At 39.4% G+C, this 17,283-nt stretch overlaps 1 protein-coding gene and 1 non-coding gene across 2 annotated transcripts; one reads left to right on the forward strand and one right to left on the reverse strand.

Annotated features, from left to right (window-relative positions):
• Positions 1 to 1,170: 1,170 nt before the first annotated feature.
• LOC133298605 (uncharacterized) lies at positions 1,171 to 12,602 on the reverse strand (the record flags this gene model as incomplete). The annotated part of the gene is made up of 5 exons (XM_061497935.1): positions 12,477 to 12,602; positions 4,693 to 5,123; positions 2,983 to 4,179; positions 2,222 to 2,695; positions 1,171 to 1,543 (listed from the first exon to the last, which is right to left on the reverse strand). Coding segments are annotated over exons 1-5 (2,601 nt in total), but the record flags the coding sequence as incomplete, so codon positions are not given.
• On the forward strand, positions 5,833 to 5,939 carry LOC133298606 (small nucleolar RNA R71). Its single transcript, XR_009749825.1, has one exon. It is a non-coding gene; the product is annotated as a small nucleolar RNA R71 (small nucleolar RNA).
• Positions 12,603 to 17,283: the final 4,681 nt, after the last annotated feature.

Here is a 17,283-nt window from a genome sequence, read left to right on the forward strand (position 1 = left end):
TGAAAAGGAATTCATCATATGATCAGTTTTTACAGGGGTTATTATGGAGGAAAGTTGTTTTCTGACTACTTGTTGTTTTATTAATTCCTAATCCATATTTGTTTTGTGTCAAATTACTTACAATCAATTTTCTGGTGACAAATTATTCATGATTTTTACAAACTCTTATCTGAGTCAAATTAGTTTTCTATGGTTTATTGGTGTTTGAACACAATTCTTCGTGGGAACGATCTTTACTCATCATTTTATTACTTGTACGACTAGTGCACTTGCTAAACGTCCAACACTGTTCCCCTTTTTCTTTGTTTTTCTTCTGTCCTTTTTTTATTCATTGTTGAGTACGTTCCTTGTTCTTTCTGATTGACCAGATGGTGTATGACTGAGGTGAGGTGAGTGTGTGATTCTGTTTTGATCCTTAACAGCAGAATTCATCTGTCTTCAGCAGTACTTACAACATTAAGGTAAGCTGAGAAGTTTCATTGTGGTTACACCTCAGGAACGCTCTCAGAAGTAGGTGTTTGGCATTTTTCCGTTCCTTACTAGTTTGAGTTCACACAGATCAGCTTCTTTCAAAAATCTGAGGATTAAATTTCCTGCACTGTTTCTATTTTCAAGTACTCAGAGAAAGAACAAGCATGATTAGTCAGTGACTTTGTGTTTCATGTATGTTAGTTAATCCAAAAGAATTAGGCAGTCTTAATACTATAACTGAAATGCATGCATATACCAAACAGTTTGATCAAAAAGTCTTTTCTATTTAAAAAGTTTAATAACAAGGGAACAGAAAGAAACTAAATTAAAACAGAACTGAAAAATAAACTAAGCTAAGATAGATAGGAGGGTTTTCTCCTTTTCATTGTGGAGGTGTAGTTAGAGACCACCCCAAAACTACGTTCCTGGAACAGAACGTACTTTATTTGGACTTTTTGGAGAGGAACATCAGACGTTCCCTCCTTTTTGGGAGCTATGTGGTTATGGATAACCACCCCAAAACTTTGCTCTTTGTCAGAGAATAAATGTATCTACTGGGTTGCCTCCTAGTCAGCGCTTAGTTTAATGTCTTTAGCTAGACATGGTACTTACCTCTCAAGGGGTTTCAGAAAGAGGGATACTTTTCTCTTTTTCATCAAAGGTTTCAGCATTGTATAGTTTTAACTTGTGCCCGTTTACCTTGTAGGAACGGCCATGTTCTGAACCTTGGATTTCAAAAGTTCTGTTTCCTGCATCGTTAACAATTTGATATGGCCCGGTCCATCTTGATTTGAGTTTACCTGGGAACAGTCTGAGTCTGGAGTTGAAGAGTAGCACCTTCTGATCGATTTTGAAATCTCTGTTCCTGATCCTTTTATCGTGCCACTTCTTCATCTTCTCCTTGTACAATTTATGATTTTCGTATGTGTTCCCTCTGAACTCCTCTAATTCTTCGAGTTGCAGCAATATCTTCTCTCCAGCTGTTTTTCCATCCATGTTGAGGGTTTGGACTGCCCAGTAAGCCTTGTTCTCCAGTTCGAGTGGGAGGTGGCAAGCTTTGCCAAATATCAATCTGTATGGGGAACACCCTAAGGGTGTTCTATATGCTGTTCTGTAAGCCCATAATGCCTCGTCTAACTTGAGAGACCAGTCTTTTCAAGAAGGATTAACTACCTTCTCTAAAATTCTCTTAACCTATCAGTTAGAGACTTCAATGAGACCACTGGTTTGTGGATGATATGGGGTTGCAACTTTGTGTTTGATTCCATATTTCTCCAACAACCTCTCAAGTTGGCGGTTGATGAAATGTTTCCCTCCGTCGCTGATGAGACAACATGGGGTTCCATATCTGGTTAATATGTTCCTCTTTAAAAATTTTGTAACCGCCTTAGCATCATTAGTGGGTAAAGCAACTGCTTCTACCCACTTGCTTACATAATCTACAGCCATTAATAAGAATTTGTTCCCACACGAAGGAGGAAAAGGTCCCATGAAATCAATGCCCCAAACATCAAATAATTCAACTTCTAGGATCGGATTGAGGGGCATTTCATTTTGTTTAGTCAAGTTACCTTCTCTTTGACATTTATCACAATTTTTTGCATATTGAAGTGCATTTTTAAAAAGGGAAGGCCAGAAGAAACCTGATTGAAGAACCTTGGAGGCAGTCTTGATTCCACCTAGATGTCCTCCATATGGGGACGAATGGCAGTGTTGAAGGATTTGAGGCTGTTCTTCTTCTGGAACGCACCTTCTTATCATTTGGTCTGCGCATCTTCTGAACAGTAGTGGTTCGTCCCAGAGGTAGTTCTTGCAATCGTGAAAAAATTTCTTCTTCTGCATTTTATTCGCCTCATAAGGTTCCAGCCCTACTGCAAGGAAGTTTTCTATATCAGCAAACCAAGGAGCATTTGTCTCTATGTGATTAATGACAAACAATTGTACGTCAGGGAACGTTTCCTTGATTGGTAGCCCCACTTCAATGTGTTCCAATCTGGACAGATGATATGCAATTTGATTTTCACATCCTTTTCTTTCTTTGATCTCCAGATTGAACTCTTGCAGCAGTAGGACCCATCTTATCAATCTTGGTTTTGCTTCCTTTTTTGAGAAGAGATACTTGAGAGCTGCATGGTCAGTATGGACAGTAACTTTTGATCCTAAAATGTAAGGCCTGAATTTTTCACAAGCATATACTACAGCCAATAGCTCCTTTTCAGGTGAACTGTGTAGTTCACCTGAGCTTCATTTAGAGTTTTACTGGCGTAATATATGCTACGAAAAAGTTTGTCCTTCCTCTGGCCCAGAACTACCCCAATAGCATGATCACTTGCATCGCACATTAGTTCAAAGGGTAAGTTCCAGTCTGGAGGTTGGATGACAGGCGTGGTGATGAGCTTATTTTTCAAAAATTCAAAAGCTTTCACACAATCAGAGTTAAACTCAAATTTTATATCTTTTTCTAATAAGTAGCACAAAGGTCTAGCTATTTTGGAAAAATCTTTAACAAACCTTCTGTAAAAGCCTGCATGCCCTAAAAAAGATCTCAAGGTTTTTACACTTACTAGTGGCGGCAATTTTGCTATAGCTTCTACTTTGGCTTGATCCACTTCCAGTCCTTCTCTGGAAATCTTGTGTCCCAGGATTATTCCTTCTTTCACCATGAAGTGGCATTTTTCCCAATTAAGCACTAGATTAGAGGACAGACACCTTTGAAGAACTTCTTCTAAGTTGTCCAAGCAGTGATCATATGACGTTCCCAGTACTGAAAAATCATCCATAAAGACTTCTACTCCTTCACCTATTAGATCAGAAAAGATTGAGAACATACACCTCTGGAACGTTGCTGGTGTATTACATAACCCGAAGGGCATCCTTCTGAATGCGAACGTTCCATATGGGCAGGTGAAGGTGGTTTTATGTTGATCTTCTGGTGCCAAGGCAATTTGATTATACCCCGAATATCCATCATGAAAGCAGAAGTATTCTTTTCCTGCTAGGTGGTCCAACATCTGATCTGTAAAAGGGAGTGGGAAATGGTCCTTCCTGGTGGCATTGTTGAGCTTCATGTAATCTTGGCAGATTCTCCATCCTGTAACCTTTCTTACAGGTATCAGCTCATTCTTTTCATTCTCCTCCACTGTTATGCCTCCTTTTTTTAGGACGCATTGGACAGGACTTACCCAACTGCTGTCAGATATTGGGTATATGATCCCTGCATCCAGCCATTTCATAACTTCCTTTCTCACCACTTCTTTCATTATAGGGTTCAATCTTCTTTGGTGTTCCACTGAAAAATTGTTAGGATCAGTCAATAATATTTTATGCATACAGAATGAGGGACTGATACCTTTGAGATCAGCTATGGTCCAACTGATGGCTCCTTGATACTTTTTGAGCTTGTCAAGCAACAATTCTTCTTGTTCCTTGGTAAGAAATGAAGAAATGATCACAGGAAGGGTGTTGTTGTTCCCCAGATATGCATACTTCAAATGTTGGGGAAGGGGATTTAGTTCTAACTCAGGAGGTTTTTCTGAAGAAGGTCTTTTGAGCTGCTTCTCCTTTTCAGTTCTTATCAAAGGTTCAGGCCTTCTTTCTTGCAGATAGCAACTCTGCTCTTCCTGTTGTGGATCTTCTTCTTCTTCCTCATATTCTTCTTCCTCTGTTTTTTGTGAGAGCAGAACATTCTTCCAAGTCTTCTCCTTCATCCTGGAACTTTATTTCTTTGAAAATATTGAACTTGATCTCATCGTCATGAACTCTCATGGTTAGTTCCCCTTTTTGTACATTGATAACTGCTCCTCCAGTTGCTAGGAACGGTCTACCCAGAATGATGGGAACGTCAATGTCAGCTTCATAATCCAGAATGATGAAGTCAGCGGGTAAGATAAATTTGTCTACTTTGACTAGCAGATCTTCAATCTTCCCTTCTGGCTTGACGATGGATCTGTCTGCCAAAGTCACTGTGGTGGGTTTAGCTGGTCCAGCGGATAATTGTTTGAAGACAGATAGGGGCATGAGATTGATGCTGGCCCCTAAATCACACAAGGCTTTCCCTTGGTACGTGTTTCCTATAATGAAGGAATGGTGAAGCTTCCTGGGTCTTGAAGCTTAGGTGGGAGTCTGCCTAAGTACTGGCTACTCTCTTGTGTCATTTTTACAGTCTCATATTCCGTTATTTCTCTTTTTTTTAAGAGGACATCTTTCATGAATTTTACGTACCTGCGCATCTGTTCTAATGCGTCCACCAGAGGAATGTTGATGTGAAGTTGTTTTAAAATGTCAAGGAACTTTCCAAAGTGCTTATCCTCCTGTTGCTTTTTTGTTCTTTGAGGGAACATAATTTTTGTTGATATTTGCTTGCTTTGAGTTGGACTGATTGGTTGGTTGTTGGCTTCCTTTTCAGGTTCTGGGTTCTGTTCATCTGTGACTGGTGATTGTTGTTGTGCTTTTGGGGCTGCTTCAGATGCTTCAGTCTGTTCCTTTTCCTTTGGTTGAACTGTGGGCTGTGCTGTGGCTTTTCCATTTCTTAAGGTGACAACTTTGATTTGCTCTGAAGGGGAGATAGGTGTTACTTTTGGCTTGGTTGTTGAGGGAAGATCAGTATTCCCTGCTAGTGATCCTTGTGTTCTAGTTTGAAGGTTGGCAGCAATCTGCCCCAGATGGGACTCAATGTTCCTGACCACTGCATCATTCCTGGTGACATATTCCTTGACATAATTTTCCATGGTGTTGATGCGTTGGTTATCTCTGTGGAACGGAACGTAGTTGTTTCTCCTTTGTTCAAACGTTCCACTGCTGCTACCTTGCTGATACTGCTGCTGATTGTTGTTGAATGGTCTCTGGTTAATGGGTGGCCTCCATTGGTTATTGTGGTTCTGATCCTTAATGATAGTTCCTGTAGGGCTTGAATGTGTATTTCGTCCTGCTTGTTGATTGTCTCTGGTGAAGTTCCTATTGTCAAAATTTTCTGCATAACACACCAATGCAGTGGATGGGCAGTTTGTTGAGTCATGAAGGTCACCACAGGCTGAGCATGGTTCTGTTTCAGTTGTTGTGAGTTGTAAGACTTCCATCCTTGGTGCTGCTTGGTCAGCTCTCAGGTTCTTTACTTCATTCATGAGTGATGCCAGCTAGGCTTCCATAGCTGTTTGTTTATCCAGTTCTAGCATGCCTGGCTTCCTCACTAGGCTCACTCTGTCTATTGGCCATTGGAGACATCTTTCAGCAGTCCCTTCTATGATTTCGTATCTTGATTCAAGTGTTTATGTAAAGAAATATCCTCCTGCAGCAAAATCTAGATGAGATTGAGAAGTATGGTCAATTCCTTTATAGAAAGATTGTAACACTCCCTAACTCTCTACCCCATGGTTTGGACATTTTCTTATGATGTCCTTGTATCTCTCCCATGCTTCATAGAGATTTTCTCCATGAAACATTCTGAAGTTAGAGATTTCAGCTCTAACATCAGCTTGTCGAGACATTGGGAGAAACCTCTCTATGAACTTGTTAGAGAGTTCTCCGCATGTGTGGATTGATCCAGGGGTGAGAGTTTTCATCCACGTTTTAGCTTTTAAGCCTAAGGAGTGAGGGAACAACCTCATTCTCATGCTCTCCTATGTTACACCCTCAGCTTTAAAATTATCACAAATATCTTGGAATGTTGTGAGGAGTGTGTAAGGATCTTCTGCAGGGAGTCCATTGAAGACCCCTGCTTCCCTTATCATGTGGAACATGATAAGTTTTAGTTCAAAATTTGGTGCTACAAGGGGAAGGATTACTCCCCTATCTGGTCTGTTCCTGAAAGGAGCAGCCAAAGTTCTGAAGTTCTGTTCAGGGGGAACCTCTTCATTGTTATTATTGTGATCAGCCATGTTTTCAAGAAATTCTTCCCTGAGGTTCCTTTTTCTCCTATGGAGTGTACGTTCTGGCTCAGGATCAAAGAGAAACTCAGGTACTTCAATGGAGTGGTTAGAGTCTGTTTCAAACTCTTCACTCATAAACCAATAGCACAGGGTATATATATGCACAACTGATTCAATGATAAAGAGAAAAATAAAATAAAAGTAAAGTCAGATATACAGTATATGTGTTAGAAAACAATGATAAGAACAACAGTTAGTGTTTCTATCCCCGGCAACGGCGCCAAAAACTTGTTGGGTGGTTTGGTGATGGTGGAAAAATATAAGTTCTGATAGGGGACGTTCCTCTGTTCTTGCAGAATACAAATTTGTCCCTTAGTGCCAACCCAAGTGCGCAAGTGCACGCATCAAGTAATAAAGGGAGTATTAATGCCCAAATTATCGTTCCCACGAGGATAGAGTGCTAATTATTGTTTTATCACTGTTTAAAAAGAGTGAAAATGAGAAGAAAAGTTAGTAAATGAACTGTCTGGTCAAATGTTCCCTACTGTCTTGACAACGTTCCTCAGGAGCAGTAGGTTCAATCTGATGGCAAACAGTTGCTCGCTGCGTTATGTATGTGATCCTTCCTGTTTAGAAGAAGGTGAGATAACAATTATTGGAGTTTTTATAAGTACTAAATAAAATAAAACTACTAAAACAGAAATAACTATAATCAAGAGACAACAGGGTGGTGGTTAAAACAGTTTAACAGAAGGAACAGATTTACTGCTTCACTCTTAAAGGGGTTGTTTTCTCTGCTCAAGACTTAGCATCTTTTGGCTTTGTCCCAGTTTCTTTGCCTACCAACTCTGATTCCTCAGCTCATGGTCTAGATGGATCACAAGTTTCCATATTCCTATGGCTCCCTTGACTCCAACAAGTACTTAGTTCAGAACCTTAAAATGGACGAGTTGGCCCCTTATTCCTAAGGTGACCAGTAGCATTTTTGCCATGACATCTACCTTCCCCCAATGGCTAAGCTGTCTGAAATCCCTTCCTGATGGAAGTTCCTTTCTCAGTATGTACCCAATTTCCATTGGCGCACAATGAATATAGCTTACTTAGCCAAAGAAATACAAAAAGCTTCGGTCAAGAGTTTTGAAAACAATTCTTTAAGAGTTTCACTGTTTACCCGTTCCATAGATAGTTCAGCTCATGGCTGATAGTTTAAACATAATTATTCTCAACTGAGATCACATAGACCCGAGATTCAGTCAAGAGATAACAATTGGAACGAAGAGAAAAACACTTATATTAATTTAAAAGACAGTTTACAAAAAGAAACAAAAAATGGAGAAAGATGGGTATTTGCTCGTGAGGAGTCTTGATGGTTGTTTACAGAGAAGAGAAGATGGGTTGTCACTTAACTACAGTTACAACTTAAAATTAAACTAAGTTACTAACTACTACTAAGTGATCTCTTCCTTTCGGACTGCAAACCCTCCAGGATTCGATGATGTTTTTGTGTGAGGGTGGTCCAATTTATAGCTGGAAGAGGAGTGGCAAGACTGTAATTCCTTTGGAGCTAGTTGCTTGAATGAGGGGACGGGACTGTGGCAGCAGAGTGTGAAGCTTGCGTGAATTGCTGAATGGAACATGTTTTGGTGATTATTAGCCGTTGTTTGCAGACCTTCCCATGTTTTGCTTCTGCTTTCAGCCAATGAGAACTCTTGATTCTCTGCTCTTCACGTTTCCAGTTGCTTAGTTGGTGCACCACCGTGGGGCCGACTCTGGGAGCGGTACCATGATGATCCAAACATGAGACTTCCGCTGGATAGGGCTCATAAGGAGTTCCAGTTGGGTTTTGCCATGGGATTGTCTCATCCATGGAAGAGGCACCAGGAAGCTTCCCGGGAGTTATATGATGGGGTCCTTGAACGGAATCCTGATGTGGATGTTCTTTGATTTGTGTCCAGTTGTTTGTGATTTTGTATGTTATGCATTTTACATTATGTTATTGTTGCACATTGAGTGAGCCATGGGGTGGAGTGATCCTCTAGTACCCTTGGTTTACTGAGATATATTTGTATATCTCATCCCGCGTTTGGGGACACCATTTCAGGTTATGTTGAGCATGGAGGAGATGAGCATGAGGTGCATATGGAGGGCATAGCATGTTGGAGGATTCCATTTGATACAAATAGCATAGTGTTTAATACTTTGGACTTAGGCTGTGAACTTGTTGCATGTTGATATTGCCATGCTTTTGTATGATCATGACTATATGTTAAGTCCTTTAAAATTGATGTATAGTTATGTCTTTGGTTTATATTGGTATTTTGGTGAGCATGAGACTTGTCCATGGCCACACATTATGTTTAAAGGCATTTAGTGACTTATGTAAAATGAGCCATATGATGTGTAAATGGAAAAACGAATGGAAAATATTGTAATTGATGCATTACATAATGAATATGCATGATGGAAGGGCCTAGAGCCTACATTTGTAATGGTACAAGGGTTATAGTAAGTATTAAAGTGATAGGAATGAAATCATGGATCTCTTTTGAAGTGAAAAAGCTGTCAAAATTGGTTTTCCACAGTAGGGAATCGATTCCCTGCTGTTGGGAATCGATTCCCTGATACAGAGCACGTGAATTTCAGCCACTGTGAAGGCTGGGAATCGATTCCTTGCTGTTGGGAATCGATTCCTTAAAACAGGGGAGCAAAAATTAAGCTTCTGCGTGATACTGTAGCTGCTGGGAATCGATTCCTTGAGGTTGGGAATCGATTCCCACAGTGCAAAAATTGAAAATATGTCATTTTATCACCTAGAGTTGATGGTATTGCTTGGAGGGGTTGTGATTAATAAGTTTTACGCTTCCGCGAGTTTTGCATTTACGATTACAGTGTTGTTTTTAATTGATTACGGAAATGGCTAATATTTAAAGTTAAGGATTTAATAAAAGAAAAAGTTTACCCGTAATTTAATTAACTCAATTACTGTGATTGTAACTGCACTTAATACTATATGCAATGATAACATCACCGGTACGTAACGGGCTGTTACACATTATGTCATGATACTTCAAGTTCACTAATTGCTTGATTAGTGAACATAAACCCTACTTAAGTTCAATTTTAGAGTTTAATCTTTAATTAGTGTATTATGCATAGTCCACTTCACTTAATCACTAGATTAATGTCCTAATTAGGTCTTAATAATAATTTTACATAGTGACCCTATCTTAGCATACATGGCCGAATTATTAGTGGTGAAGATTAAGGTTTTAACTTATTTCTTAATCATTTCTTTAGTTAATTAATCCTTACCCTTTATTAATCCACTAATTCATACTTTCCTTATTTTTATCACAACTAAACCCTCATATACTTAAGGGGGCAGATTTGCCTAGTTAGGTTAATTAGGGTTTTAAGCCATCCTTAATCAAGATTAGTGTGTTTTACTTAGAGATAACCCACCTAGTTAGTCTTTCTTATAATTTTTTCACACTTAACAACTTCATAACATTTTTTTGTCATCAAACCCTTCCATTCCATGACATGGTCGAATTACTCATAGGTCATTTTAGGGTTCATGTTCATCATTTTACATGAACTCCACTCAAAGGTCCAAAGGTGGCACCTTTACTCATCAAATCCATCATTTCATGGTTCAAAACTCACCCACTTTTTAGTATAATCATCAGACCATGACTTTAAAAAAAATTCAACAATATTTCCCCCTTGAACATGGCAAAACTGAGGCAACACAAGGCAAAAAGAAAGGCTTTTTGGTTTCTATTTCCCAAATGGAAGCTTACATCTTTAAGCTCCCTCCTTTAGCTCAAAGCTCCACTTTTTCCCACCAAGAACACACCTTCATGAACATGATCAAGAGTTAGAGCTCAATAACTCAAGAGAAAAAGATGAGATTTTTCAAGAAAAAATTTAAGAGAACCTACACTAAAATCAAAGGAACCAAGCCAACATGTGTTGTTCTTCAAGAGAACTCAAGAACACACTCCATGGCTGATGGGACAAAAATTCGTTCCCATCTAAGCCTATTTTGATGGCAAAATACCTTCCGTTCCCTCATCTGATGAGCAACTTTTGCATTAAAAATACGTATTTATATCTTTGTGACAAAAACACAGTGGGGGAACGGATGATAATGTAATCATTTGAGAAATATAGAAAAAGGGGAACAAAATGGGAACATTAAATACACCTGCTCCATTAACTCAATCCCTCTGCACACTTTGCAGGTAACATTGAAAAGAAGCTTCCATAAAGCACAAGAGGTACAAAAATCAAGTGGGAAGAAACGTGCACAACAGGGAATAAAGAGTTCCTATTGGCTAAGAGGAAAGCAAGGCATGGGGACTGCAGAAGAAAAGGCAAATCTCAATAATATGTGTCCCATCCAAGCAACTTGCATCCCTCTGAGCACTGTTCACACCGCCCCTTTCATGCAGTCAAGAAAACAACTCAATGGAAATTGAACGCATACTGAGAAAGAAACTTCCATAAGGAAGGGATTTTAGACAGCTTAACCAGAGGGGAAGGTAGTGTTGTTGAAATAACACTGCTGGTTTCCTTAGGAATAAGGGACCATCTCGTTCACAAAAGGTCCCGTGCTTAGTAACTGTTGGAGTCAAGGGAGCCATAGGAATATGGAAACTTGTGAGCCATTTAGTCCATGAGCTTAGGAATCAGAGTTGGCAGTGAAAAGACCTGATCAAAGCCATAAGTGTTAAGTCTTGAGTGGAGAATATAACTATTTAAGAATGGAACAATGGATCCGTTCATTCTGTTAAAAACTGTTTTATCACTCCATCTTGTTGTCTCTTAAATATATTATTATTATTATTATTATTATTTTCTTTATTCAATCTTGTATTAACAATTCTCCAATGAATACTGTTGTTCCTTCTCTCATCAAGAAGGAGATCATACATAACGACGCGGGGAGCTGTTTGCTGTCAGATTGAACTTACTGTTCTTGAGAAACGTTGTCAAGACAGTACGGAATGTTTGACCAAACAGATCAATTACTAACTTCTCTTTTCATTTTTATTCTTTTAAAATAGTTTAAAGGCATTACTTAGAGTACTATCCTCGTGGGAACCATAATCTGGGCTCTAATAGTCCCGCTTATTACATGATGCGTGCACTTGCGCACTTGGGTTGAAGTCAAGAGAACGAATGTGTTTCTCTTGATGAACTGAAAGAAAGGAACGTCCTCCACAAGAATATCTTAAACAACCAACAAGTTCAGGGCCCAACAAGTTTTTGGCGCCGTTGCCGGGGATAGTAAAACTAAATTCTGTCCTTTTAACTGTTTTAAGTACATACTCTGTAAATGTTTCATTTATTGATTTTTTGTCACAAATTTGCTATTCATACTGTCTGTGTTTTATGGTTTATAAGTGAAGAGTCTGAAACAGATTCTCACCACTCCACTGAAATACCTGAGTTCTTCTTTGATCCTGAACCAGAACGTACTCTTCACAAGAGAAGAAGTAATCTCAGGGAAAATATTTTTGAAACAAACATGGCTATTCACAACAACAACAATGAAGAGATTCCTCCTGAACAGAACTTCAGAGCTCTGGCTTCCCCTTCAAGGAATAGACCAGAAAAAGGAGTAATCCTCCCCCCTGTAGCTCCCAACTTTGCACTAAAACCCATCATGTTTCACATGATCAGGGAGGCTGGAGTCTTCAATGGACTCCCTGCAGAAGATCCTTACACACACCTCACCAATTTTCAAGATATTTGAGATAATTTCAGAACTGAGGGTGTGACAGAAGAGAGTATGAGAATGAGGCTGTTTCCTCATTCTTTGGGCTCAAAAGCCAAGATCTGGAAGAAATCTCTCACCCCTGGATCTATACACTCATGGGAAGAACTCTCTAATAAGTTCATAGAGAGATTTTTCCCTATGTCTCGTCAAGCTGATGTTAGAGCTGAACTATCTAACTTCAGAATGTTTTATGGAAAAAATCTCTATCAAGCATGGGAGAGATATAAGGACATCATCAGAAAATGATCAAACCATGGGGTGGAGAAATGGTGAATTTTACAGTCTTTCTATAAAGGAATTGATCATACTTCTCAATCATATTTAGATTTTGTTGCAGGAGGATACTTTTTCACAGGAACTCTTGAGTCCAGATACGAAATAATAGAAGGCACTGCAGAAAGATGTTTCCAATGGCTACTAGAAAGAATGAGTCCAGTAAGGAAGCCAGACATGCTAGAATTAGACAAACAAACTGCCATGAAAGCCCAACTGGCTACACTGATGAATGAGGTGAAGAATCTGAAATCTGACCAAGAACAACCAAGAATGAAAGTCTTACAACTCACAGCCTCTGAGAGTGAACCATGCTCAGCCTGTGGTGATAATCACGACTCAATAGACTGTCCATCCACAGCCTTGGTATGTTATGCAAAAAAATTTAGGAACAAAAACTTCATCCAATCCAGGGACAATCAACATGTAGGATGCAACAACAACCAGAATTCTGGAGGCACCTTAATGAAAGATCAGAACCATAATCCACAATGGAGACCACCCATGAACCAAAGACCATACAACAATCAGCAGCAACAATTTCAACAAGGCAACAATATGGGAAATGGAGCATATGATCAACAGAGAAGAACCAATTATGCTCCATTCCCTAAAGATGACCAACGCATCAATACCTTGGAGAATTACGTCAAGGAATATGTTACCAGGAACGATGTTGTGGTCAGAAACATTGAATCCCACCTGGGACAGATAACTACTAGCCTCAACACCAGACCACCAGGAAAACTGCCAGGGGACATTAAGTTCCCTCAACATCTACCTCAGAGGAATAAGAGGTAAGTACCATGTCTAGCTAAAGACATTAAACTAAGCGCTGACTGGGAGGCAACCCAGTGGATGCCTTTTCCCTCTGACAAGAGCAAAATTTTGGGGTGGTTAAACTTAACCACAGAGCTCCCAAAAAGAGAGAGAACGTCTTATGTTCACCTCTAATCCAAAATAATTGAAATACGTTCCGTGGCAGGAACGTAGTTTTGGGGTGGTTCAATAACCACATACACCCAGGAAAATAATAAATAATAATAATAATAATTTTATACAGTAGAAATTCATATTGTTAGAAATTCATGATCCAAAATAATTGTTATCTCTGCATTTTTGTTTTATAATTTTAGTCCATGATGAATGTTAGAAATTCATATTGTTATTATATAATTTCTTTTTAGGGAAATATTAGATTCAGTAGAAATTAAGGGAGGGGAACGTTCCCTGAACGAAAGAGATAGGGACGAAAGGGACACCTGTCCCTGCTGAGTCACCCCAAGGTACGCAGCCGTTATCAAATCTGCACTCATTTCAAATTTTTTGAAAACGTGCCCTGCAAAAGCAACTGTCCACTGAGCCATTAATGCAATTGCTCCCCTTCTCTTTCCCTCTCTCCCACGATTCTAACCTAAACCGTTCCACCTCCTTAGATCATCATCAGCAGTAAACACCACTAACCCCTGACCACTCATTTTGTAACATTCCCCTCCACTATTTCTTAAACTTCCTTTCTTTAACCTCCACGTCCTGAAAAACTCCTCACCTTTCCTCCTCTGCGTTTTTATTTAAACTCTTCTCTTCTCTTTCTCAAACCTTACCATTTCTCTTGCTAACTTAGAAACTTTTTTCTCTTCATCACCCTTCTCTGCATTTTGCCCTAACCTTTCCTTCGTCTATAACCATGACTAGACTTTATGTAATTGTCACCCCTATGGCTAGTGCTGACCAGGAACCCGAAATTAATGAAGAAAAGGTGTCTCTCTACCCAGAGAGGAACATTTTCTTGAAAGACAAAGCTCCTCTGGCATCCGTCATGAAGAGAGCTTTGAGCAAACTCAAATGGACCTGGTTTGCAACAGACGTACGAGAGTTCTTCCCCTCCTTGGTGGCTGAATTTTTGTACCATGCAAAGAGACTACCTAAAGGTTACAAGGTTGATGAGGTAGTTGTAAGAGGGAAGAAAGTCTCATTCTCCCCTGAAGCCATCAAGGAGGTACTCCACCTTCCAATTGTACCCAACTGCCCGTATAGTGGGTACATAGAGAGCAGAAAGGTTCTAAAGTTCGTGCCGGACGTAAAGAACTTGATCACCATTGGTGACCCCGTCTATTCCAAGGGAGCCCTCTGCAAGGGTAGTTTGAAGGACGAAGCTAGATTCTGGACTTTGTTTGCTAACACCAACCTCAGCCCCTCAACTCATGATGCCACTGTCAAGTGGGCACTACAGGTGCAATTATACTGCATCATGAAAAATATCCCCATTGATGTAGTACCCCTCATTCACGGCAACCTGGAGATGGAGTTCAGAAAAACCATCGTTTCCCTTCCCTGCCTAATTACAAAGCTCTGTCTAAGAGCTGGTGTAACCACTTCTGAAGATGAAGGCCTGGTGGTTGGGTCTGTCATCGATTTCAAAACATGGAATGGTCTGAGGAGCACCTACATTGAATCAGAGCTTTCATTCCCTACAGGTTATAACGTCAGAATTGACATTGGTGAGTTTGATGATGAAGAAGAGGGCACTGATACCCCACAAAAGAAAACCACGAAGGCAACACCTTCAAAATCTGCAACCTCTTCCTCCCACACACAGGCAAGAAAATTCGTTCCCTCTCCTTCCAAGGTAAAGAAAGAAGCCCCTGCTGCTACTGAGAGCAAGCAGGGCAAGAAACCTCCCCCTATATCTTCTGCCAAAGCACCCCCCAGAAAGAGGGAACGTTCCAGTCAGAGGCTGAAAAGAGCATTCAGCATCACCAAAAGACCAGAAGGAGCCACCTCTAAGAAACCTATCACCTTCTCTGACAAGGAGGAGGACAATGAAGACAATGAGCCTATCTCAAAGTGAAAGTAAAATGGCCTTGAGGGTCGTAGGCATGTGAGGATGAAAACAAAATTTTCAAAGCGGAATTACACATACCATATCAAGAAACATACTTTAGGACATGGATGTTACCTTGTTTGCTTTCAAAAACTTAAAGATGATCAAGGTGAGGCTTGAAGATACAAGCCCTCTAATGTTGATCCACATCACCCTTTGTCAAGACGGAAGAACTCTTCTTCAAGGGAGGCAAGCTAGGCGTCCCTAATGGAGAGGTAGGAGGCAAGGTTTTAAGGTGTTTAGTTAAGTGAATTTTCAGCAAGAAAAATCACAAAAGTTGCGCATGGAATTCACTTAGAAAGTGCTAGGTAATTTTCAAAACTCTCTTAAGAAAACCTCACAAAAAGATGACCAAAGGACATGAGAGAATGAGTGAATAAAAATCTGATTTCGTCACTCAAAAATCAGCCCTATGTAGCGCACACTAGGAGAGGAATTAGTGGAGTTATTGCAAATCAGATCTTGCCAACAGCCTCCTATCATATCCTCATGATATCAAGTGCATATCTCAACAAAAATCTGACTTAACAACCATCATATGACCAGCCATATGGTGCGTCCCATTCAGCCTCAAAACAGTCCAGATACGTTGAGCAGTTGCATTCAAACTTGAACCAAGTCACTCACTTATTCTCTTAACAAACCAAATCTGATTGGAGCTCATTTGGTTGATCCTATGACCATCACAAGACCCAAAATCAGTGCCCCAAATCAGCCTTGGATGATGCTCAAAGATCTCCTCTTGATACTTGGGATTTGTTCCAACAAGATCTTACCTTATCCTTTTGTTATGAAACAACTTTTCATAGCCAATTCAAATTCAAATTCAAACATTTAAATTCAAAAGTTCAAACATTTAAATTCAAAATTCAAATTCTAAATTTCAATTCTAAATTCAAAATTCAAATTTCAAAATTCAAATTCAAATTTCAAAATTCAAAATTCAAATTTCAAATTCAAATATTCGAATTTCAAAATTCAAATTCAAAATTCAAAATTCAAATTTCAAAATTCAAAATTCAAAATTCAAATTTCAAATTCAAATATTCGAATTTCAAAATTCAAAATTCAAAATTCAAAATTCAAAATTCAAAATTCAAAATTTAAATATTTGATAATAAATTTAACTAATTAAATTAATTAGTAATGTCTTGGACCATCCAAGCCCATTACATGATCCATGCGTCCTTTTCCTTTTTGGTGGGCTTCCAAACTTCTTCTTGGGCTAACAGCCATTATTAGGCCCAATACCTTTTATGCTATATTAGCATGACAATAAGGTGTTAGTGTGTGACCCATTAGGCCCAACATAGCAACTGACATAAATGGGCTTGGGCCCAACAAGCCCACAACCCATCTAATGACAACACAGAGCACTAGCAATGCTTTGTTGCCCCAGAGCTAGTTAGGTTAATGACATAATCATCCTATTACACATATTTGGTTGCCGTATGTATTTTCTTTCATCTCGGTTACCTTCCTCATTAAACCTAGGGTAAGGAAACGTAACAACCCTTGCAGTTTAGGGTCGAAATAGGGAATCTTCAATTTACTGACTCTAACGGCAGATCATCTCATGACCTCTTTTACTATGCATAGATTCTCGAGTCCTTGTAAATGTCATCTCGATTTCTTCGGTTTACAGATAACCTAATCTCTTACAGAGATTTGACGAATTCCTTCAGCTTATCACCCTAGCCTTGTGCTCTTTCAGGACAAGCCCAACATTGTACCTATGAGTCTCCATGTTTCAGGCAGACGAGGTATACAGTCAAAGCGTGCCTCCTAGAACACAGTCTAGGTAATAACTTCTAGTCTAAGGAAAGACATACCCAAATATAAAGAGACTACTCTAATGATACTCTCTGTGAGATTTCCTCATAGAGTCTCTTTGTGGGTCTGTTCAGTGCGAGCTATACCCTTATAGGTCCACCCATGACTTTAGCTAAGACATATCCATATCTGTAGCAGATGAGGTCTTTACCTTGTATCCAAATACAAGT

Source organism: Gastrolobium bilobum, unplaced genomic scaffold (assembly GCF_033153095.1).
Source record: "Gastrolobium bilobum isolate Gb01-03AN ecotype WA unplaced genomic scaffold, APGP_CSIRO_Gbil_v1 utg274911, whole genome shotgun sequence".
NCBI lineage: Eukaryota > Viridiplantae > Streptophyta > Magnoliopsida > Fabales > Fabaceae > Gastrolobium > Gastrolobium bilobum.